The sequence below is a fragment of the Portunus trituberculatus genome, chromosome 42 (assembly GCF_017591435.1).
Source record: "Portunus trituberculatus isolate SZX2019 chromosome 42, ASM1759143v1, whole genome shotgun sequence".
NCBI classification, from domain to species: Eukaryota; Metazoa; Arthropoda; class Malacostraca; order Decapoda; family Portunidae; genus Portunus; species Portunus trituberculatus.
In genome coordinates, this window is record NC_059296.1 from 25,634,292 (window position 1) to 25,659,509 (window position 25,218).

General features: G+C 38.6%; 1 protein-coding gene across 3 annotated transcripts in view; it reads left to right on the forward strand.

Annotated features, from left to right (window-relative positions):
• Window positions 1–25,218, forward strand: part of LOC123517489 (transcription termination factor 2-like) — a 239,429-nt gene that overhangs the window by 38,029 nt on the left and 176,182 nt on the right. For all 3 annotated transcript variants that reach the window (XM_045277595.1, XM_045277597.1, XM_045277596.1), the window contains exons 6-7: window positions 6,190–6,305; window positions 8,674–8,782. In XM_045277595.1, coding sequence (XP_045133530.1) covers window positions 6,190–6,305; window positions 8,674–8,782 — 225 coding nt within the window. The remainder of the gene's footprint in view (window positions 1–6,189; window positions 6,306–8,673; window positions 8,783–25,218) is intronic.

The following is a 25,218-nucleotide window of genomic DNA, read 5'->3' on the forward strand; positions in this document are numbered from 1 at the left end:
TACTCTCCAAATGAAGCTAGATATTATTCACAGACATGAGAGAGGCCAGAAAACTATAGCAGTGCTGGCCACTATCTTGACTCCATATTATACTGTCTTTATTTTCAAGTCAGCAGACTCTATTAAGGAGGCTGGTGAGACTGTATCTTCCTTGCAAGCTAAAAGAACCACCTGAACTCTTGACTCTACAATGGATAAAATGGAAAGCCTTGTGGAAATGTGGTACATAAGTTTTGTATGCAGTACAATGATGCGCACTTTGTTTACATTCCACAGGTTGCCGGTTAGTGTCTTTCCCGTTTCACTCTTCCTCCCTTCATAAAGTTAAGATCATCAACATTATAAAGTTACATACATTAGTGTACATTATAATGACTTAAATTAAACTACCTAAATGTTTAACTTCATAATTCTTACTTTCATTAAACCTTTTACTGTACTATGATGCACTCTCGCATTGCTTACTCTCAATGGAAGTTCAAATCAGGGGTTAAACTTGTTATAATCGGTTAGCTTAACGAAGTTTTGCTTAATGAAGTGTTTTTTAGGAACATAACCCCTTCGTTAAACGGGGGTTGCCTGTACTTAATAATAATAATATAACAGAGAGAGAGAGAGAGAGAGAGAGAGAGAGAGAGAGGATGCAAGGGGCCCGTTTTCTATCACTCTAGCCAAGGCTGCTGGACCCGATCGGACACAAGGCCATGTACACCGATGGTGCCACCTTATTCAACCTGTGATATTTTGGTAACTGTAGCATCTAGAGACTTCTGATTTTTTGCATTGCAGAGAGGAAGAGTTGCTTCTTGGCAGAACACCATTTGTACTCACTCGTTTATTGAATTTCCAAGTGTAATCAGTATGTGAATACAGGCTATTTTGTGTGTTTCTCGCCAAACCTGCCGAGTTAGCGTGAGCAAAAACTCCCAACCTCCCTGAGTTGTAGGGGTTAATGTTAATCTTCTGTATAGGTCCTCTCCGAGTTTAGAGGACTATTTGTGCCCTTCCTTTGTCCCTCCCGAGGCTAAGGGACAACAGGGACCTCGCCTGCCTTACTCGAAAGGAAGGCTCATGGGAGTGTGATCAGCTGATGTGGCAGATGAAGTGGGTGAAGCACCGCCTGAGTGTGAAGCAGGTGAATCACATCCTTCAAACTGGTCACTCAAAGTTGATGACCCAGCTTTAATTGACGAAGTTGAAGGTCCAGTGGGTGAAGTGGATGGTCTAGCTACAGGTTTGAAAAAAGCTGAAATTGTGGACTGTTTCACCTTTTTACATTTCTTGCTATATAATTCTCAGTAGATTTTCATCGCCTATTCCATCTGATTAAACACATTGCTACTTCTTTTGGGCTTAGGGTCATGTTCTTGCAGCAATTCCATTGCAGAGTCAATAAAACCGAAAGCTCTTTTGCAGAGTCTTGGTGTCTTCACCACAATGTAAATTATGTTTGGAAGATTTTGGACAGGGATTGGTATTAAATGTGGAGAATAATGTAAGTACAGGCAACCCCCGTTTAATGAAGGTTCACACAACGAAATTTCGCTACAACAAAAGTTTCATTTTACTACCATCTGCTCGTTTAATGAACACCAAACTCACTTTAACGAAGTTTTATCCAGGTAATTTTTTCCAAGTTTGAAAGCCCTGCCGTATCACGCAAGCCGACAAGCTTTGAATACACCAGGAGCCGCAAATATTAAGGCCTGCCTCAGGAGAAATCCAGGGACACCTGTAGAATCAAGATCAAGCTCAAGATCAAGCCTCTCGTGGACAACACACGCACCACTCACTTCCATAACAGCGTCACCAGCAGCTCGTCTTCACTCACTCAATTTACCACCAAACGCCCTGCAATGTGGCCTAGCATTCCTAAGAAGACCAGTAAGTCTCTTACTCACGAAGTGAAGCTGGATATTAATCACAGACACGAGAGAGGCGAGAAAACTATAGCATTGCTGGCCACCATCTTGACTCCATGTACTGTCTCTATTATTTTCAAGTCAGCAGACTCTATTAAGAAGACTGGTGAGACTGTATCTTCCTTGCAAGGTTAAAGAGCCACCTAAACTCGTGACTCTACAATGGATAAAATGTAAAGCCTTGTGGAAATGTGGTACATAAGTTTTGTATGCGGTACAATGATGCGTCTTTTGTTTACATTCCACAGGTTGCTGGTTAGTGTCTTTCCCGTTTCACTCTCCCTCCCTTCATAAATTTAAGATCAACATTATAAAGTTATGTACATACATACAATAGTGTACATTATAATGACTTAAATTAAATTTAACTGCCTAAATGTTAAACTTCATAATTTTTACTTTCATTAAACCTTTCACTGTACTATGATGCACTTGCTTTGCTTACTCTCAATGGAAGTTCAAGTCAGGGGTTAAACTTGTTATAATCGGTTCGCTTAATGAAGTTTTGCGTAACGAAGTGTTTTTTAGGAATGTAACCCCTTCAATTAAGTGGGAGTTCCCTGTATATCACTGAGCACAAAGTTTCACTGTGTTTGCAGTGGCAGCGCGAATGTGATTAGTTTATAGATGGCTGCGGTGCGGCGGCATAATCACAGCAACAAGTTTGGCGGGAATTTTAAATATCGTAACTGCAAATTTTTTATCGTAAATTGAAAAAATGGTAGTAGTTGTCAACTATCATATCTGCAAATACAGGTAACCCCTCTTAACGAAGGGGTTATGTTCCTAAAAACCCTTCGTTAAGTGAACTGATTATAACAAGTTTAACCCGACTTGAACTTCCATTGAGAGTAAACAAAGCTAGAGTGCATCATAATACAGTGAAAGGTTTAATGAAAGTAAAAATTATGAAGTTAAACATTTAGGCAGTTTAATTTAAGTCATTATAATGTACACTAATGTATGTATGTACGTAGCTTTATAATGTTGATGATTTTAAATTTATGAAGGGAGGAAGAGTGAAACAGGAAAGACACTAACCGGCAACCTGTGGAACCTGTAAACAAAGGGCGCATCATTGTATCACATACAAAACTTACGTACCACATTTCCACAGGGCTTTCATTTTATCCATTGTAGTCATGAGTTCAGGTGGTTCTTTTAGCTTGCAAGGAAGATACGGTCTCACCAGCCTTCTTAATAGAGTCTGCTGACTTGAAAATAGTAGAGACAGTAGATGGTGGCGAGCAGTGCTATTAGTTTTCTCTCCTCTCATGTCTGTGAATAATATCCAGCTTCACTTTGAGACTTCCTGGTCTTCTTTGAAACGCCAGGCGACATTGCAGGGCGTTTTGGTGGTAAATTGAGCGAGGGAAGATGAGCTGCTGCTGACACTGTTATCGTTTTGAACAGGGGCAGTGAGGGGTGCGCGTGTTGTCCACAGGCAACAGTCATCTGCTGTCCCAAGTGAAGATGGTGGTGATGATATGATAAGTATGATGACCTTGACTCTAGTACAATCACACAGCAGCCAGGCAGTGACAATACGCTCGGCGCACCTCGTATCTTATTGTCTACCCACCGCAAAACACCACTTTGCCAAGGGAGGGGAAGGGTACCTGCTGCACCTGACCTAATTAGACCCAGCAGCAGATGGGACTGGATAGATGGGTCAAATTTTGAGCCGCAAGTTTATAATTTTGATGAGTCAAGCTCAGGAATAAAAGTGCAAACACTCACAGCAGTGTGAGTTTTTCAATTATTTTTGGGACGAAGACATGTTGGAAACAATTGTAACTAAGTCAAACCGCTATGTGTATTTCATGAGAGGAGGTAAAGTGTTGAGTCATGAGTCTCGTGAACATCAGTGGTATGATGTAACAGTACCTGAGATGAAGGTTTTTTTGGCCCTGGTGATGCTGATGGGAGTGTCAAGAAAAATAACTATAGAGTCATTGGACCACTGACCCTGTAGTCCAGACACCAATTTTCAGCAAGGTCATGCCAGTGAACAGGTCTGTCAATATATTGCGAGCGCTTCACTTCACTGATAACTTGCAGGCATATGCAAACAACACAACTGAAAAAATTAACAAGATTCGGACTGTCTTTGATCATCTAAGAAGTAAATTCAAGGATGCGTTTTATCCTTATAAAAATGTCAACATTGATGAGAGTTTGATGTTGTGGCGTGGAAATATAAGTTTCCGCCAATATATACCATCAAAGCGCCACAGGTTTGGCTTCAAATTATTTGCATTTTGTGACTAAGACTGGTTTTGTGCAGGTGTTGTATACTGGGGATGGGACAGAATTCACTGATGATAGGAGCTTTGGTCTGTCAGGATAAAAACCATGTACTCTATGTAGACAACTGGTACACAAGTCTAGCATTATTTGAATTTCTTTCCTCTAGACAGACAGGTGGGTGTGGAACTGTGATGAAACGTAGAAAACACATGCCATATTTTCCTCCACTAGCAAACAAGGGAGACTGTGCCTACAGGAAAGCCAAAGGCACACTTGCAGTTGTATGGAAAAATAAATGAGAAGTAACACTTCTCACCACCATTCATCACCCTCAAATGGTTCTCAGCCACAATATTGATCGTTCCACCAGACAACGTATTATGAAGCGAGAGTGTGTGCTAGACTACAATACCAACATGCGTCTAGTAGACAAAGCTGATGCTATGATTTCCTCCGTAGAATGTGCCCGTAAAACACACAAGTGGTACAAGAAACTATATTTCCACCTAGTTGATATAACGATGCTGAATGCTCACATATTCAAAGAGAAGACATGCAAAAATCCAACTCTACAAGATTTTGTCATCAAGGTGGTACGTCAGTTGTTTGAAGAGAATGCTGTTGAGAACCCTACCCCAGAACGTCATGTAGTTGACAATCCTGTACGCCTCACGGGATGACACTTTCCATGCACCTTGCAACCAAGACCAGACATGAAAAAGAAAAAAGTTCAGAAAGCCTGCCATGTTTGCAGTCACACAAAAAGACGACCAAGAAAGAAGAGCGACACTCGATATTGCTGTCTTGAGTGTGATGTAGCTCTGTGCATTGAGCCCTGCTTTGCAGAATATACCCTGCTGCAATATAGAGAAGCTTGGATAGTGTAAGAAGAATAAAAAAAAATACTTCTGATCAAGTGCTCTTATTTTATGGATTTAATATATTTTATACAAAAATATGTGTCTCTTTATCAAGAATTATTCATCTCACATACATTTATCTTGTAGGTGAAAAAAATATCTGTAAAACAATGCAAAAAAAGGAAATGTTGCCATACACCAAAATCGTACATCTGGCAGCATCGCTGAATGAGCCAAATTTAAAGTCCCAGCAGGACATTTAAAAATGGCAATTTCTAACTTTAGCTTTTTTTTTTTACTTTTATAAACATTTCGAGTTATATGGGATCAAAAACGGAAAAACTATTTTTTGGTGACCTGGATGAGTAAATGGTATGTAAATGAATGCTGACCTCTTACGGGTTAATGTAGAAGAGTAGGGGAGAAGGGTTGGGGGGGAGGAGGGAGGTTATAGGAGGATGAGTTACCATCCATGAAAATGTCTTTGTAACTTTTCTCCTTGTGTGATTCCTGTGAACCCACTAGTGGAGGGCTATTGCTCACTGACTTGCACTCTCACTAGATTCCTTACTTTCGCCACTAATAAGCCTCTTTAATGCCATTATACGTTTGGAAATGAAAAACTACAGAATGCAGAAGAATGTTGTTTTTTTCAAGACTGCAGCAGGACTAGGAATGTACACTGGTATTCAGTATGCCGTTTTACTGGTATTGGTGGTAAAACCATTATCAGAACGGAACAATGAGGGCTGCGGGGAGGGAGAGGCCAGAGTTTTGTTTACAACCATGTGTGCGGCCGTTTGATTACCAGATATTTTTACCTCTAATAAGCCTTTAGTGTTAATGTAAGTTTATAAATGAAAAACTATAGACAGAATGCATGAGAAAGTTATTCTGATGACCATGGTAGCACAACTGGCAGAGGGGGGAGGGAGAGGTCAGGGAGCCTTTGTTTACAACCACATGTGTGGATGTTCGACTATCAGGTATTTATTTGAGTATATTAAATAAAACTTTTGTGTTCGAGTATTGAAAGTTGGACTATTAAGACATTCAAATATTGAATTTCCACTGTACTTATAATCTTTATTAATTCAGAGTTATTACATTCAATATATTGCTTTCTTGATGGCTTTATAATGGAAGACACTCTACAGATGGATTACCAGCTCAGCAATCAAAAACTCTCACCTGATGGAGGAGAAAAATACTATGCAGAGATTCGACAATTAGAGAAAGAAATTGCTAAGAAGAAGAGTACTGGTATGTACAGGTAAGATATGTATAGTTTTTTTTCTTTTCTATTCTCTCTCTCTCTCTCTCTCTCTCTCTCTCTCTCTCTCTCTCTCTCTCTCTCTCTCTCTCTCTCTCTCTCTCTCTCTCTCTCTCTCTCTTTCCACATTGCATTGTATATTGTTGAGTGTACAGATATTTATTTACTATGAAGCATGATTATTTGATGAAATAATTGATTTGTAATTCAACCCATAAATGGTAGAACATTTCAGAATTATTAATATATTACATGGTCATAATCACTAATATTAGATCAGATGGTATGTGCTTAGTAAAACCAAGAATAGTAAATTTTTATTTCTTTAGCCATTCATTCCATCTGGTTTATTTTCCATATTGTTTGTTAAGATGACTTATTTCACATACTAGTTCTCATGGGTGATCCTGTTGGGTAACTAGTTTAATCTGTATTCTGTACAACCCTCTGCTGATTGAAAAAAAAAAAAAAAAAATCTTTTCAAAGTTTAATTTACAAGACCAGGGACCATATAAAAACACCTTTAAGAGCAAAAATGCTACTCTTAAAGTTAATATTACTTTTAAAATTGCCCCAACTCAAGAAAGGACTTTCAGAGTTGTGAGTTTGCTCGTAGAATTGCTTTCAAAGCAGATGCAAGACAAAAAGTATCTTGAATGTACCTTGGCCTCAACTGAGAATGAGTATTGCTTTATCATTAAAGGTGGAATGGTGTTGGAATATTATCAGCCTAGGAGATTTTTTTGCTGTGATGTGTTGAATGAAAATATTTACTATAGTCTGTTCATCCAAAGAATCCAGGCCGAAACTGCTAGTTCGGTTGGCAGCCCTGCCCACCCACCTCCGCCACTAAACCTTCCCGACACAAATTTTCTTCAAGTACATTTATTTTTCTTCAAGCTATAAACTTGTATATCTATTGAGTTAAGTGAAGAAAAATAAATGTACTTGAAGAAAATTTAATGTCGGAAGGTTTAGTATGGCGGGCTGGCACTGCCAACCGAACTAGCAGTTTCGGCCTGGATTCTTTGAATGAACGGACTATAATGTCCATTAAGAGAAAGAATCTCATTGAGACCTCTGTGTTAAGTTGGCAGCCCTGTTCCCTCCCCTTCTCCACAGTTTGAGTGAAACACAACCTCCCTTGAAAATACTAAGTTCTTCATAACTTGACAATTACACAAGTTAAGCAAATTTTAATTAGATCCACAGATGAAGCAATATTTTGTCAGTTCTTTTTTTCAACTTAACATGTTATAAAACAAGGTAATTATAGCAAGTTTAAGTTAAAGAATAAAATTTTATGGCATATATACCAATTAATGTACATTTATAAAGCTTGGGCATTATGAAGTTGTGCTCAGAATTAAACTTGCCATCTTGGCATTTTATACTCAGGAATATGATGGTATTTTCAGATTTAACAAAAAGTGATCTGAAAGAGAAAAGGAAAGATTGCTATGCATATCTTTTGTGTTGTGTTGCATCTTCCAATGTTGTGTTGGAAGCAGAGTAGAAAGGAGGTGGCTGCTTTTTCCTTCCCTCCTTCCCCACACACACTTATTAGACTTTAATCATAACAAATGTTCATTTACAGATTTGAACATTGATTAAAGCATTACTATTTTGAACAATCATGTTGATATTAATGCTAGAGAAAATTAAATTAATTTGATATGTTGGAACTGTTCACCTAGTCAGATTCAAAGAATGGGGAACAGTATATTCAAATATTATCAGTTATATTAAGTGTCACTACAGTGTCTGTGAGGACACATACCTTGGTGTGTGTAAAGAAGTTCAATCTTCCTTTATGTGTTTCTGTGCCACTGCTAAACAAAATTTTTAAATTAAAAGCATGACTATGTGGCTTTTGCTCAAAAGTAAAGCACGTGGCCACTTGACAAGACCTGATTCATCGTATGGTCTGATTAGACCATATTTACTGTCACTGCTAAACCTGCAACACATGTGGTAAGTCTGTCTAATTCTGACTAGTTTGACATTATAAACATCCTGAGAATGTGTTGGTATGAGGAAATTTTACTTATGTACCATATAGTTAATAAAATGTATTTCTTAGAAAAGGGCAATCTTTAGAGAATTTAAGCGATAATTCACTTTTGTTCAGTGTGACTTGAATGGAATGGGAAGCTTTTACTTTTTGTATAGTTAACAAACTATTTCCTAGAAAAGGGCAGTCTATGGAAAGCAAGCATAAGTGTGAATTAATTTTCTGTTGAATGTGACCTTGACGCAACCTAAAAATCTCATCATCAACTGACTCGTGCCTTTTTTCTGTGATCCCTATTTATTATGGAATCCTTATTAAAGCATTTTGAGAGTAAAGATATATCAATTTTGACAGGTATTTACCTCAAGTTCCTGAGAACAAGCAGCTAGTGGGTTCTGATAAATCTCCATCGGTTGAAGATTCCAAACTGGAAGAAAAAAAGAAGAAACTGCAGGAGCTCCAGGTTAGATAATATTTCACATTTTAGTTAATAAAGTTAGTGTTGAAAACTAAAATATGTCATCTGCTGTATAATGCTTGCTGCTATTGTGTGTGTGTGTGTATTTATCTATTTGTGTATTACAGGGCCCGAGCTAAGCTCTCTGTCTCCTGTCTCCTTGTCCATTCCTGTCATATCTCTCTTTCATCTGATTGACACACACTGCATCAACGACATCACTGCTCAGTTTATTACACTTATCAATGCTACGATGCGGGAAACTGTATTTTCTCATGTCATTTAGACAGATGTCTTTTATTAGGTTTTTTCCATGTCCTCGGAGATGATTACTTGTGGTCACCTTTATCAACTCTCTGTCCAGTATGTCAATCTTGTTCACCAATTTATACATAGTTATCATGTCTCCTCTTGTTCTTCTCTCTTCTAATGTGGTCAGCCCCAGCTTCCTCAGTCTTTCCTCATAGTCTAACTCCTGAGTCCTGGTACCATCCTTGTTGCCAGCCTCTGTACCCTTTCTACCTTCTTCACATTTTTCTTCATATGCGGTGACCAGACACAAGCTGCATATTCTAACTGGGGTCTTATTAAGGTACATAATATCTTCTTCATCATTCCTTCATCTAGGTAGTGGAATGCAAGGCCAATATTTTGAAGCATGTTATATGTTTTCCAAAAAATCTTGTTAATGTGTTTCTCCGGTGACAAAGTGTTTTGCACGGTTACTCCTAAGTCTTTCTCCTCATTGGTCTCTTTAATTTTCTCATCACCCAGCCTGTAATCCCAGTTTGGTCTGTATCTACTTCTTCCCATTTTCATAACATGGGTCTTGTCTATATTAAATTCCATCTGCCACTCCTTACTCCACTCATATATTTTATCAAGATCTTCCTGTAACTTGTTACAATCTTCCACATTCTTTACTCTCCTCATAATTTTAGTATCGTCCGCAAACATGTTCATGTAACTGTCAATTCCTACTGGCATATCATTAACATAAATCAAAAACATGATGGGACCAAGCACTGACCCTTGTGGAACTCCACTGGTTACCTTCTTCCACTCGGACTTCCTTCCTCTCACCACTGTTCTCATTTCTCTTCCCATTAAGTAATTTTCCATCCATTTTGCTAGTTTATCATTTACTCCTCCAATCTTCTTTAGTTTCCACATCAGTCTATTGTGTGGTACTTTATCAAAGGCCTTTCTCAAGTCCAGGTAGATAGCATCCACCCATCCCTCTCTATGTTGTAGTATGTCAGTCACTCTTGAATAAAAACATAATAAATTGGATACACGATCTTCCTTTTCTGAAACCAAACTGTCTTTCACTCAGAATGTTTTCACTTTCTAGATACTCACTCCACTTAGCTTTAATTACTTCTTCACATACCTTGCACAATATACTAGTCAACGATACTGGTCTATAATTTAGCGGTTCCATTCTACTACCATTCTTATATATAGGCACAATGTCAGCTCTTTTCCACTCTTTCGGGACTAATCCTGTTTGTATGGAGGTTTCCACAATATCAAATACGGGTTCAACAATTGATCCTTACATTCATTTAGCAACCTCCCAGATATGCCATCAGGCCCCATTGATTTATTAATATCCAGATTGCTTATAATTTTCCTTACATCTTCCTTAGTAACCATGATGTCCTGCATTTGCTTTATTTCCGTAGGCCTTCCTCCCATAAAATGCTCCTCCTTTGTAAACACTTTGCAAAAGTTGTCGTTCAAAATTTCAGCTATATCTCCAGCATCCTCATATACTTCTTCCCATTTTTACCTTTTCTATTGCCTCCCTTATATTTAGTTTTCCATTTATGAATTTGTAAAACATTTTGGGTCACTATCACAGTTTTCCACCACCCTCTGTTCATATTCCTTCTGTGCTGTTCTCCTTACTTCAACATATCTATTCCTTGCTGTTTTGTAAACTTCTCTTGATAATACATCACTGTTTTTCTTAAGTTTCTTCCATGCCTTTTCTTTGTTCTTTTTTGCTTCTTCACAATTTCTATTAAACCACTGTTTATTATTTAAAGTCCTCTTTCTGTAATATGGCACAAACTTTTCACAGCAGAGTTATACAAATCCATAAATTTATCGTATTTCAATTGCATATCCCTTTCCTGGTATACCACGGACCAGTCAATTTCATTAAAGAACTCCCTTATATGGTTATAATTTGCCCTAATATAATTTAATTTTTCCTCCCTGCGTTCCACAATCTTATTCGTGCTTAATTCCGTATCCAGCTCAAAGCTTAGGACATCATGATCGCTTTTCCCCAAGGGACATTTATGTTCAATTTCCTCTTTAGAGATGCCCTGGTAAATACCAAATCCAACCTTGCTGCAACATCTTGTCCCCTGCACCTTGTTGGTGATCTCACCCACTGTGTCATCAAGTTATTTGTTGCTACCTTTAACAATTCCTCTGCCCACTCACCACCGTTCACCACTTCGTAGTCTTCCCACACTATTTCTTTACAATTAAAGTCTCCGACTATCATCACTCTATCCTTTCTGATGAGTTCTTGCTTCATTCTGTCTAGAGTATTTCTCATCACCATTTGGTACTGTTCATATTCCCAAGCACTGGTTCTGGGTGGTATGTATACTGTTATAATATTAATGTCCCTCTTGCCATCTGTTATAAGCATACTTATCACTTCCTCATTTCTCTTACTATAGTTCACCTCCTTCACTATCAGATCTTCCTTAGTAAGAACCATTATACCACCACCTCCTTTATTTTTCTATCATTTCTCCATACTTTGTAGTGTTTTACAACAAACCAGTCTAGCTTTATTTCGGCCTTAGCTTTGTTTCCACTACACACATTATGTCCGGTTCGTTATTTCTTAGGTAATCCATACATTCTAGCCTCTTAGACAGAAATCCATCTATATTCATGTAAGTCACTTGTATTCCATTCCTAGTCTCTTTCTTCCATGTAATGTCTATTCCGTCTGTTTTATCCACCACTTCTTTAGCCTCCCATTTCTCATCCTCCAAAAACTTGGTCTTTTCCTCCTCTGTTCTTTCGTCATTCCTCTCTTTCACTTCAGTTACAAGCTCTTTCATTTTCATTCGCTCATCCTGTGACATATTTCTTCTTATGTAAATTGTTTTGGTTTCCTCAGAGTCCTTAAGTTTCCAAGCCCTCCTCAACAAGGCCTCAGCTGCCACCTGAGACTTTAATTTCAATTTTAATGGTCTATTCTTGCCTTCCTCAAAAGCTCCCAATCTCACACTTTCTTCTACCTCAGCATATAGGTCCTCTTCCTCCACAGAGATCTTATTCAGTAAAGACTTAATCCTGTCATTTTCCTTATTCCTCCTATCCTGCCAGTTTCTGTTAGTTTCCTCCCTCAATCCTGTTATGATCACACATTTTTTCTTTTCAGCAATATCTCTCACCACATACTCATTTTCCTTTAGTGCCTTTACCATTTCACTCTGCATAATCACTTTATTTTCCTCTTCCTGCTTTTTCACTATCTCCTAAAGGACCTTTGTACCTCCTGATGTTCATGGTTCACTTCTTTCATCCTGGCATCAATTAGATTAAGGCATTCCTCCTTCCTCAAGTCCCCTTCGGATATTTTCATCTCCATTTCTAGGAGTTTAGCCTTCATCTCTTCACATTGTTTCCTTAGTTGTTGGTTTTCCTTCTCCATCTCTACTTTTTCCTTCAATAGCTCTTTATTCGCTATCGTTAACAAATAGATCTATTTTTTGAACGAATCATTCTAGGCTATAACTCTATCCAGTTTTTCTTCTATGGACAAAATGTTTAGGAACTTACTTTCCAGTGCCTGGATTCTTGCATCCATATCTAATTTCTCCAGTCCTCTTGTAGTTACAAAACCTTCAAAATCCTTGGGTTGCCTAAGAGTAGCCACCATGTTTGTTATCGTCAGCTGATTATGGCCAAAACAATCACCGCCCACACTCTCCTCTCATCGTCAGCTCCATATTCACTTTCAAAACAATCACAGTAGGACACAACAGGACACTCTCAGGGACCCGGGCCCTGTCCACCATAGGTCATTTTCAACACTATCCGCGACAGTAGGACATCAACAGGTGTGTGTGTGTGTGTGTGTGTGTGTGGCCCTGTAACACCATAGGTATTTTCACTTAGTTTCCGTTTGCAGGGCTTGTGTGTGTGTGTGTGTGTGTGTGTGTGTGTGTGTGTGTGTGTGTGTGTGTGTGTGTGTGTGTGTGTGTGTGTGTGTGTGTTTGTGTTAGTTGTATTTACCTAGTTGTCTGCTTTCACCCATCCTCTCTGCTTTCCCCTGTGACCTCAGAGCTCATCCACCGATCTTCAGGTAGGACTGCATAATTCCACTTGTCCACACAAAGTGCCACCCCTAGAGTTACATCCTGTACCTCTTTTTATGCTGAACAGGGCTTACTGACCATGCATTTGGTAGTGCCTCTTTTTGAACCCAGCCCTCTCAATTGTGAGTCAAGCGTCCACAATATCTGGGTTCTAACCACTACACTATGTGTGTGTGTGTCCTTGTGTGTACTTGTGTAAGTCCACGGTTGTCTGCTGGTCACCCAGCCAGTCTTCCCCATGACAGACGAGTGTGTTTTTAATTCTAGGTTGTCTGTGAAGTCTTATTCAGTGATCAGAGTAGAGAATCTTTACAGGACTGAGAACAAAACAACAATGAAAGTACAATCAGTTACATCCTGAGATGAACATTATCAAGATTCTCTAATTGTGATCATGTGAAACCACACATATCAGAGCTTAGACCAATCTTCAGGTAGGACTGAAACCACATCAACACACAACACACACCGGGAAAGCGAGGCCACAATCCCTCGAGTTACATCCCGTACCTATTTACTGGTAGGTGAACAGGGGCTACACACTAAGAGGCTTGCCCATTTGCCTCACTGCTTACCGAGACTCGAACCCTGGCCTCTTGTTTGTGAGTCGAGCGTGCTAACCACTACACTACGCGGTGTGTAAGTGTGTGTATTTACCTATTTGTATTTACCCATTTGTGTATTACAGGGCCCGAGCTAAGCTCTCTGTGTCGTGTCTTCTTGTCTACTCCTGTCATATCTCTCTTTCATCTGATTGACGCACACCGCGTCAATGACATCACTGCTCAGTTTATTCTACTTATCAATACTACGATGCGGGAAACTCTACTTTCTCACGTCATTTAAACAGATGTCTTTTATTAGTTTTTTTTCCATGTCCTCGGAGATGATTACTTGTGGTCAACCTTTATCAATTCTCTGTCCAATATGTCAATCTTGTTCACCAATTTATACATAGTTATCATGTCACCCCTTGTTCTTCTCTCCTCTAATGTGGTCAGCCCCAGCTCCCTCAGTCTTTCCTTATAGTCTAACTCCCTGAGTCCTGGTACCATCCTTGTTGCCAGCCTCTGTACCCTTTCCACCTTCTTCACATTTTTTTTCATGTGTGGTGACTAGACGCAAGCTGCATATTCTAACTGGGGTCTTATTAAGGTGCATAATATCTTCATCATTCCTTCATCTAGGTAGTGGAATGCAAGACCAATATTTTGAAGCATATTATATGTTTTCCAAAATATCTTGTTTATGTGTTTCTCCGGTGACAGAGTGTTTTGCACTGTTACTCCTAAGTCTTTCTCCTCATTGGTCTCTTCAATTTTCTCATCTCCCAGCCTGTAATCCTTGTTTGGTCTGTATTTACTTCTTCCCATTATCATAACATGGCTCTTGTTTATATTAAATTCCATCTGCCACTCTTTACTCCACTCATATATTTTATCAAGATCTTCCTGTAACTTGTTACAATCTTCCACATTCTTTAGTCTCCTCACAATTTTAGTATCGTCCGTGAACATATTCGTGTAACTGTCAATTCCTACTGGCATATCATTAACATAAATCAGAAACATGATGGGACCAAGCACTGACCCTTGTGGAACTCCACTGGTTACCTTTTTCCACTCTGACTTCTTTCCTTTCACCACTGTTCGCATTTCTCTTCCCACTAAGTAATTTTTCATCCATTTTGCTTGTTTATCACTTACTCCTCCAAGTCCACGAACATATTCGTGTAACTGTCAATTCCTACTGGCATATCATTAACATAAATCAAAAACATGATGGGACCAAGCGCTGACCCTTGTGGAACTCCACTGGTTACCTTTTTCCACTCTGACTTCTTTCCTTTCACCACTGTTCGCATTTTTCTTCCCACTAAGTAATTTTCCATCCATTTTGCTAGTTTATCACTTACTCCTCCAATCATCTTTAGTTTCCACATCAGTCTATTGTGTGGCACTTTATCAAAGGCCTTTCTCAAGTCCAGGTAAATAGCATCCACCCATCCCTCTCTATGTTGTATGTCAGTCACTCTTGAATAAAAACATAATAAATTGGATATGCACGATCTTCCTTTTCTGAAACCAAACTGCCTTTCACTCAGGATGTTTTCACTTTCTAGATACTCACTCCACTTTGTTTTAATTACTTCTTCACATACTTTGCACAATATACTAGTCAACGATACTGGTCTGTAATTTAACGGTTCCATTCTACTTCTATTCTTATACAGTAAAAGTCCTGAAATCCGGAAGTCATGGGGGTTAAGGCATGACGGATTCTAGGATTTTCCAGATTGTAAGATAGTAAGGCTGAAAGTAAGATTAAAATCTTGAGGGTACTATGTAAACCCCACTAAACTCTTTGTAGTACTGTCATAACATCTGACAGGGATTGCTACTACCACCAGTCCACTGTGTACTTCCTCATCACACCACACAAGATTCACGTAGGCTTCTTTTTTTTTCTTGAAGATTTGCCAGACTATGGGGGGAGTGACATGGGCCTTTCCAGCCATTATGGCAGCCCATATGTGATGATTGCTCTTTTCCTACTTGTCAACTTGTATTTGTGTAGGTGATTTCACTATTTTATGTAGGCTACTCCACCATCCACATATACTGAGAAGTTTGAGTGATTGTACTGTACTGTACCCCACATAATATGTATACAGTCCACAATACTTATGTCACACTTTATAAAATAATTTTAAGTATAATACAAAACACATTTCATAACATAAAACATTTAATGATGTCTGATAAAGGGAAACAAAAAGAAAGGAAGGCCTCCAACATCATACGCCAGCCAATCATGTCACCGGCGTTGAGCATACACCAGCTGGACTACCCACGCAGATAACAGGACTCCACAACACACACACACACACACACACACACACACAGGAAACAACAAGGAAGATTTGGTTGAGAAGAGATCTCGGTGAAAAGGAAAGAGAAATGTTAAATGAGTTGAGAAAGGATGCTTTGAAAAAAAATGAAGAGAGGACAGAAGAGAAGAAGAAAGAGTTTTTCTGGAGAATCTTGGATATGAGACTGAGGAAGTGGTTCATAACCCAGAAAAGTACAGCAAGAAAGGACTAAAGAAACTTACGTATGAGCGGAATGTAATGTATTCCAACATAAATGGAGTGATATCGGGGATTTTAGAACTCAACGATTACTTGAGGGACAAGAACCCAGATATTGTGGGTCTTACTGAAACAAAACTGAGAGAGGAGAAGACCTGATGATGGTTGGAGAAGGAAATATAATGTTTGGAAAAGAAATAGAGTAGGTAAGATGGGAGGAGGAGTGATGTTGCTGGTTAAAAAGATATAAAGGTGGATCAAGTGAAAGAAGGTATGGGAAAGGCAGAAGTGCTAAAGATCAGAGCAGAAACTAATGAAGGAAAAAGAGGCACTACATAGTGGTGTACGTACCACCTAAGACAAATGCATGGTCAGTACAGGAATATGAAGAAATGATAAGTGATACAGGAACATGTCTGGAAGAAATGTTGGGTGGCTGTGAACGAACTATAATGATGGGAGATTTTAATTGTAAAGAGGTGTGTTGGGAGGACTGGTCAATGGAAGGATCAGAGACAACATGGGAAATACACTATTGACACTGGCAATGGAAAATGTGTTAACTCAGTGGGTCAAAGAAGATACTAGGTTTGGAGGAGAGGAGCATCGTCAAGACTGGACTTGGTCTTTAGTACAGAGCCAATGGTCATTGAGGAGATGAGGGTGGAGTGCCCTTTAGCAAAGAGTGATCATGCAGTTTTGGAGTTCAAGGTGATAGATGAAGAGAAATCTAGAAGAAATGAAGAATATAAAGTGGGAAGATGGAATTATGCCAAGACAGATTTTGGAAACCTAAAGAAATTCTTTCAAGAGACAAATTGGATGAAATTCAAGAGTGCTAAGGAGCAAATGAAAAGTGGAAGGAATTTATAAAAATATACAAAGAAGGTGAGAAAAATTTGTACCAATAAGACAACATAGAGAAGTTGGAAAGCAGGACTGGTTTAACGATAGATGTGAAAAGGCTAGAACAAGAAAAGAGGATGCATGGAAGAGGTGGAGAAGGAAAAGACGGATTAAGCAGTGGGAAAGTTACAAAAGAGCAAGAAATGAATATGTGTTGATTAGAAGAGAAGAAAGAAAGAAACAAGAAAAGGATATAATTGATAAATGTAAAGACCAACCAAGGCTTTTTACAGACATGTGAACAACAACATCAAAAATAGAGAAAGTATTGAAAGTTTAGAAGTAAATGGAGTATGCAGTGAGGATCCCAGGAAATGGCAGAGGCTATGAATGGATGCTTTCGGAAGGTATTCACAAAGGAGACTGCTTTTGACAAACCACTGGTAATGGAACAGAAAGGGATTATGAAGGAGTTTCAAGTAACTGTGGAGGAGATCAAGAATATGATGGGGAGTTTAGAAGTGAGAAAAGCTGTGGGACCTGATGGGGTATCAGGATGGATTTTAAGAGAATGCAGGAGCAACTGGCAGAAAAAGTTTGTGAAGTAATTGATGCCTCATTAAGGGAAGGTGTAGTGCCCCAAGACTGGAAAAGAGCTAACATTGTCCCAATCTATAAATCAGGTAACAAGAGAGACCCATTGAACTATAGACCAGTGTCACTTACAAGTGTGGTAGCTAAGATGTGTGAGAGGGTGGTGAAGAATAGATGGACAGACTTCTTGGAGAAAAATGACATACTTTGTGAGTGTCAATTTGGTTTTAGAAAAGGGCGTTCATGCACGACAAACCTGATATGTTACTATTCGAGGGTGATAGATGTAATACAGGAAAGAGATGGTTGGGCTGATGGAATATATCTGGATTTAAAAAGGCCTTTGATAAGGTACCACACGGAGACTGATCTGGAAACTTGAAATGGTAGGAGGAGTGCATGGCAGTTTACTAAAATGGATGGAAGACTTTTGGTAGGAAGAGAAATGAGAACAATAATTAAGGACAGACCATCAGAATGGGGCTTGGTGGAGAGTGGAGTTCCACAGGGATCAGTGTTGGCACCAGTAATGTTCGCGGTCTACATAAATGACATGGTGGATGGGGTGTCCAGTTATGTGAGCCTATTTGCAGGCGATGCAAAATTGTTAAGAAAAGTGAGATGTGACAAAGATTGCGAACTACTCCAGGAAGACTTGGACAGAATATGGAAATGGAGCTGTACATGGCAAATGGAGTTCAACACGACAAAATGCAAGAAAATAGAGTTTGGCAAGAGTGAAAGAAGAATCAGGAGTATGTACAAGATAGGAAATGAAGACATAAAAACCAGTCATGAAGAAAAAGACCTTGGGGTGACAATTACCAATGACCTATCGCCAGAGAGACATATAAACAAAATAATTGGAGAAGTATTGAACTTATTGAGGAACATAAGAGTGGCGTTCGTATATTTAGATGAAGAAATGATGAAGAAAATAATTACTGCAATGATAAGACCGAGGCTTGAATATGCAACAATACAGTGGGCTCCGAACTTAAAGAAACACATAAGGAAACTAGAGAAAGTACAGAGGGCTGCAACAAAAATGGTGCCTGACTTAAGAGATTTGACTTATGAAGACAGACTGAAAAGAATGCAACTTCCGACCCTGGAAAACAGAAGAGAAAGGGAGACCTGATAGCAATATACAGAGTGATGATTGGCATGGAAAAATGGATAGGGAAGATCTGTGTATGTGGAATGAAAGAATGTCGAGAGGGCATGGGAAAAACTAAAATGGCCACTTATAGGAGAGATGTGAAAAATATAGCTTCCTCATAGAAGGGTGGAAGCATGGAATAGTTTAGACGTGGAAGTGGTCAACGCAAGGAATATTCATGATTTTAAGAAAAAGCTGGACATTAATAGATATGGAGACGGGACAACACGAGCATAGCTCTTTTCCCGTATGTTACAATTAGGTAAATACAATTAGGTAAATACACACACACACACACACACACACACACACACACACACACAGCACGCACATCATAAAACACCACTTATAATACCTCCAAATATTATTCTCTTACGAGTTTGTGTTAAACTCAATGTCGGTGATGACATCTTCGGTTTTGGCTATTATTATTATATATATATATTACTATTATTTCTTACTTTTATATATTTAACTCATCCTTTAAAATTTTCCGGATTATAAGGATTTCCAGATTATAAGGTTCCGGATTTAAGGAGTTTTACTGTATATAGGCACAATGTCAGCTCTTTTCCACTCTTTCGGGACTATTCCTGTTCATACGGAGGTTTCCACAATATCAAATATGGGGTTCAGCAATTGATCTTTACATTCTTTCAGCAACCTCCCAGATATGCCATCAGGCCCCATTGATTTATTAATATCCAAGTTACTTATAATTTTCCTTATATCTTTAGTAACCATGATGTCGTGCATTTGCTTTATTTCCGTAGGCCTTTCTCCTGTAAAATGCTCCTCATTTGTAAACACTTTGCAAAAGTTGTTGTTCAATATTTCAGCTATATCTCTAGCATCCTCATATACTTCTTTCCCAACTTTTACTTTTTCTATTGCCTCCCTTTTATTTAATTTTCCATTTATGAATTTGTAAAACATTTTAGCGTCACTATCACAGTTTTCCACCACTCTCTGTTCATATTCCTTTTGTGCTGTTCTCCTTACTTCAACATATCTATTCCTTGCTGTTTTGTAGACTTCTCTTGATAATACTTCACTGTTTTTTTAAGTTTCTTCCATGCCTTTTCTTTGTTCTTTCTTGCTTCTTCACAATTTCCGTTAAACCACTGCTTATTATTTAGTCTTCATTCTGTGATATGGCACAAACTTCTTCACAGCACAGTTATATAAATCCATAAATTTATCATATTTCAATTGCATATCCACTTCCTGGTACACCACAGACCAGTCAATTACATTAAAGAACTCTCTTATATGGTTGTAATTTGCCCTGACATAATTTAATTTTTCCTCCATGTACTCCACACTTTTCCATGCTTAATTCTGTATCCAGCTCAAATCTTAGGACATCATGGTTGCTTTTCCCCAAGGGACATTCATGTTCAATTTCCTCTTTTAGGGAGATGCCCCTGGTGAATACCAAATCCAACCTTGCTGCAACATCCTCTCCCCTACACCTTGTTGGTGATCTCACCCACTGTGTCATCAAGTTATTTGTTGCTACGTTTAACAATTCCTCTGCCCACTCACCACCATTCACTACTTCGTAGTCTTCCCACACTATTTCCTTATAGTTAAAGTCCAGGACTATCATCATTATCTTTTCTGGTGAGTTCCTGTTTTATTCTGTGTAGAGTATTTCTCATCACCTCTTGATACTGTTCATAATTCCAAGCACTGGTTCTGGGTGGTATGTATACTGTTATAATATTAATGTCCCTCTTACCATCTGTTATAATTATACTTATCACTTCCTCATTTCCCTTACTAAAGTTCACCTCCTTCACTATCAGATCTTTTTTAGTAAAAACCATTATACCACCACCACCTTTATTCTTTCTATCATTTCTCCATACTTTGTAGTGTTTTACATCAAACCAATCTAGCTTTATTTCGGGCCTTAACTTTGTATCCATCACACACATTATGTCCGGTTTACTGTTTCTTAGGTAATCCATTCTAGCCTTTTAGACAGAAATCCATCTAGATTCTTGTATGTCACTTGAATTCCATTCCTAATCTCTTTCTTCCATGTTTCAGTCTATGTACTGTTTATTCCATCTGTTTTATCCACCACTTCTTCAGCCTCCCATTTCTCATCCTCCAAAAAAACTTGGTCTTTTCTTCCTCGGTTCTTTCTTCATTCTTCTCTCTCACTTCAGTTACAAGCTCTTTCATTTTCATTCTTTCCTCCTTTGTCATATTTCTACTTATGTAAATTGTTTTGGTTTCCTCAGTCTTTAAGTTTCCAGGCCCTCCTCAGTAAGGCCTCGGCTGCAACCTGAGACTTTAATTTCAATTTTAATGGTCTACTCTTGCCTTCTTCATAAGCTCCTAGTCTCACACTTTACTCTATTTCAGCATATAGGCATTTGTGTGTGTGTGTGTGTGTGTGTGTGTGTGTGTGTGTGTGTGTGTGTGTGTTTACCTAGTTGTATTTACCTAGTTGTATTGTACAGGGCTCGAGTGGGGCTCATAGTGTCCTGTCTCCATATCTCTATTTATCTCATTTTTCCTTAATGCTATGCACATTAAGTGCTGTAACAACTTCATTATCCAATGCATTCCACTTTTCCACCATTCTTTTTGGAAAATTATATCTTTCAGTATTCTTCACACACTGCCGCATCCTGATTTTCTTTACATACCCTCTTGTCCTTCTATCTTCTTTTGTCACCAGCACCAGGTCTTCCTTGTCTATTTTTTCAATGCCATTGACTATCTTGTACATGTTATTAGGTTCCCACGTTCTCTTCTATCTTGTAAGGTTGGCAGTCCCATTTCCTTCAGTTGTTCTTCATATGTTAGATCCTTTAATTCCAGCACCATCTTTGTAGTAATCTTCTATATCCTTTCCAATTTTCTTATATCCCTCTTAGAGATAGGAGACCACACCACTGTTGCATATTCCAGCCTTGGACGTATCATGCTTGTGATGATTTTTTCATCATATCTTTGTCCATGTATTGAAATGCCACTCTTATATTAGTCAACATTTTATACATATGGTAATCCAGATATCTTGCTTATGTGTTTTTCAGGGCTCATATTTTAATGTATGATCACTCCCAGATCTTTTTTTCTCTTTAGTCTTCGTTATTTGTTCCTCTCCCATCAAATAGTTCCATACCGGTCTTCTCTTACTTTTTCCTAGTTCCATTATGTGACATTTCTTGGTATTAAACTCCAATTTCCACTTCCTGCTCCAGTCATAGATCTTGTTTATATCTTTCTGCAACAGCAGACAGTCCTCTGTGGTTTTGATATCTCTTAGCAACTTTGCATCATCAACAAATAAGTTTATATAACTGCTTACCCAATGTGAATGTCGTTTACATAAATCTGAAACATAATGGGGGTAACACTGATCCTTGTGGCACTTCACTTGTTACTTTACGCCAAGATGAGTATTTATCTCTGATCAAAGTTCTCATTTTCTCGTCTTTCAAATAATCTCTTGTCCATTCGAGCAAGATTTCTCGCATTCCTCCTATGTTCTCTAGTTTCCAAAGTAGTCTTCCATGAGGGACTTTATCAAAGGCCTTTTTAACACCCAGCCTGATACACCATAACATAACATAAATAATAGGATAACAAAGGGCCACCAGGGCCCATCTAAGTTATCCTGTATTAGTCGCACTACGACCTCGTCATCAGTACTTAAAGATACACTTACAAGTACACAATACATTATATACCAATTCTAAATATTTGGCCCATTAACAGGGCTAAGTCCTGCAGCGAATTCCTCTACAATCTGTGATCCCCATACATGGGGATCTTGTCTTGTTTAACTATAGTAAATTTCTTATAAAAACTATCATGCAGCGCTATACATAATTATAAATCTAATAAATTTAAGTGCTTATCTAATCTGTTTTTAAACATTGTCAAACTAGTGCTATTTACAACCGTCTCTGGCAATGCATTCCAGAAGTCTACCACCCTATGACTAAAGAAATATTTTCTTATATCTAACCTGCAGCCTTGCTTTCTAATCTTCCTGCCATGATTTCTAGTCTACTTCTCTCCTCTAAGGTAAAGAAAGATCTCACATCTATGTAGTTTGTATCTGAGAACATTTTAAATAACTCTATCATATCCCCTCTTATACATCTCTCAAATGAAAACATGTTTAATTCCCTTAATCTATCTTTATACTCCAGGCACTTTAGTGCTGTTATCATCCTAGTTGCTCTTTTCTGAACTGCTTCTAACATGTTGATATCCTGCCTATAATGGGGTGACCAGGCCTGTATGCAATACTCTAAATGGGGCCTAACATAGGAATTATATAAGCTACGCACCACTTCCTTACTTTTATAACTAACATTTCTATTTATAAAACCGAGGATCCTATTTGCCCTATTTCTTGCTTCTAAACATTGCATTGAAAATTTCATAGTCCTGTCTATCACTACTCCTAAATCCTTTCCCTCCTCAACTGCCTCTAGCCAACATCCCTCCATCTCATATCTAAAGTTTGTGTTGTCTTTACCTAAATGCATAACCTGACACTTTTTAGAATTAAACTGCATCTGCCATCTGTCTGCCCATGCTGTCAGCCTGTCCAGGTCTTGTATTCTGTAATTGTCCTTTTTACCCTGTACTGCACATGCTATCTTAGTATCATCTGCAAACTTTGATACTTTGCTACTAATTCCTATACCTAAATTGTTAATGTACACCAAAAAAAGAAGAGGTCCTAGTACTGATCCTTGGGGTACCCCACTAACCACTTCCTTCCACTCAGACATTGCCCCATTTAATACTACTCTCTGTTTCCTATCAGAAAGCCATTCACTAATCCAATCAACTAACCTACCCCCTATCCCATGTATTCTCAGTTTGTACACTAGCCTCCTATGCAGTACCTTATCAAACGCCTTGCTAAAATCTAGATGTATAACATCTATGCTATTTTCATCATCTAACTCCTTGGTAATATATTTTAAGATATCAAGCAAATTTGTAAGACAGGACCTCCCTGATCTAAAGCCATGTTGGGTATCTCTAATTAATCTATTCTCATTTAAATGCTACCCTTAATGATTTTCTCTACTATCTTACATACTATACTAGTTAAACTGATCGGTCTATAATTATTCGCATCATCCTTCCTACCTTTTTAAATATTGGTGTAACATTAGCTAACTTCCAGTCCTGAGGTATCTCAGCAAACCTAAGTGATCTTTCAAAGATTAACTTAAGTGCTTCAGAAATACTGTCTACACCCTCCCTAAGTACTCTGGCATGTAGGTCATCAGGACCACTAGCTTTCCTATTGTCTAGTTCAAGAATAAATTTCCTAATAATTCCCGGTTTTATATCAATATTTTCTAAAGCTCTTAAACTACTCGTCGCACTGTTTGTAACAGGATTTCCTATTCTTTACCTAGTAAATACTGAAGAAAATTGTTCATTCAATAATTCTACTATGTCTTCATTTTGATCCACTACTACACCATCTTTTCTGAGTGGTCCAGTCCTATCCTTATTTCTTTTATCACTGACCTTGTAATAACTATATAATTTTTTAGATCTTTACTCCCAGCTCTTGCTAGTTTTATCTCTGCCTGCCTTTTACTTTTTTTTTTATAACCTTACTCAAATCATCCCTGACGTGTCTGTACCTAATCAAATCTACATCTTCCCCACTTTTCTGCAACTCTCTATATGAGGCGTTGCGTGACGGAGGGAGTTAAGCGCCACCATAGACGAAATTGAGTTATGTATAGCACTGTCTTCGCCAGAGTCTCAGCTTTCCAGCGGTACCAAACTTAGGAGTAAGCGCCAACGCCTTCATGGTCAAAAATCCCATAACATAACATTAACTTTTCTCCGTACTGTAGCTCCATCCGTCATGCATCAACCCAGCCTTCACGAGGGGAGATAAGTGACAAGCTGAATGACCAATCCCTTGCTGCGTAGCGTACCGCATAGCTCTGCCTCGGCCAATCACTGTCTGCCGTGCATCCTCAGCTGCCCGCGGCCCACCACCAGCCAAGCCAGTCTACGCTATTGTCTCCGCAAGCCCCGTGATTAATATTTTTTTTATTTTTTTTTTTTTATAACGTTGGTCAGTAGATACCGTGTTATGGCTTCAACGACACGGTGTCGTCGGTAGAAAAATTACGAAGACTGCAGGCGACGCACGATATGCGTTAGCAAATAAAAATATTCTTAGAATATTCCCAATGCATTACCGAGCTCTCAAATTTTGACAGTCATCCCTGAAGACTGCCCGTGCTTTGTTTATGTCCATGATCTTGGACGAGGCTTATCTCGTGACTCCCCACCCATCAGCTGGTATTTACCGCTCACCACAGTGGGCGTAGAAAATGCCTGGCTCAGACACGTTTTGGGTTGT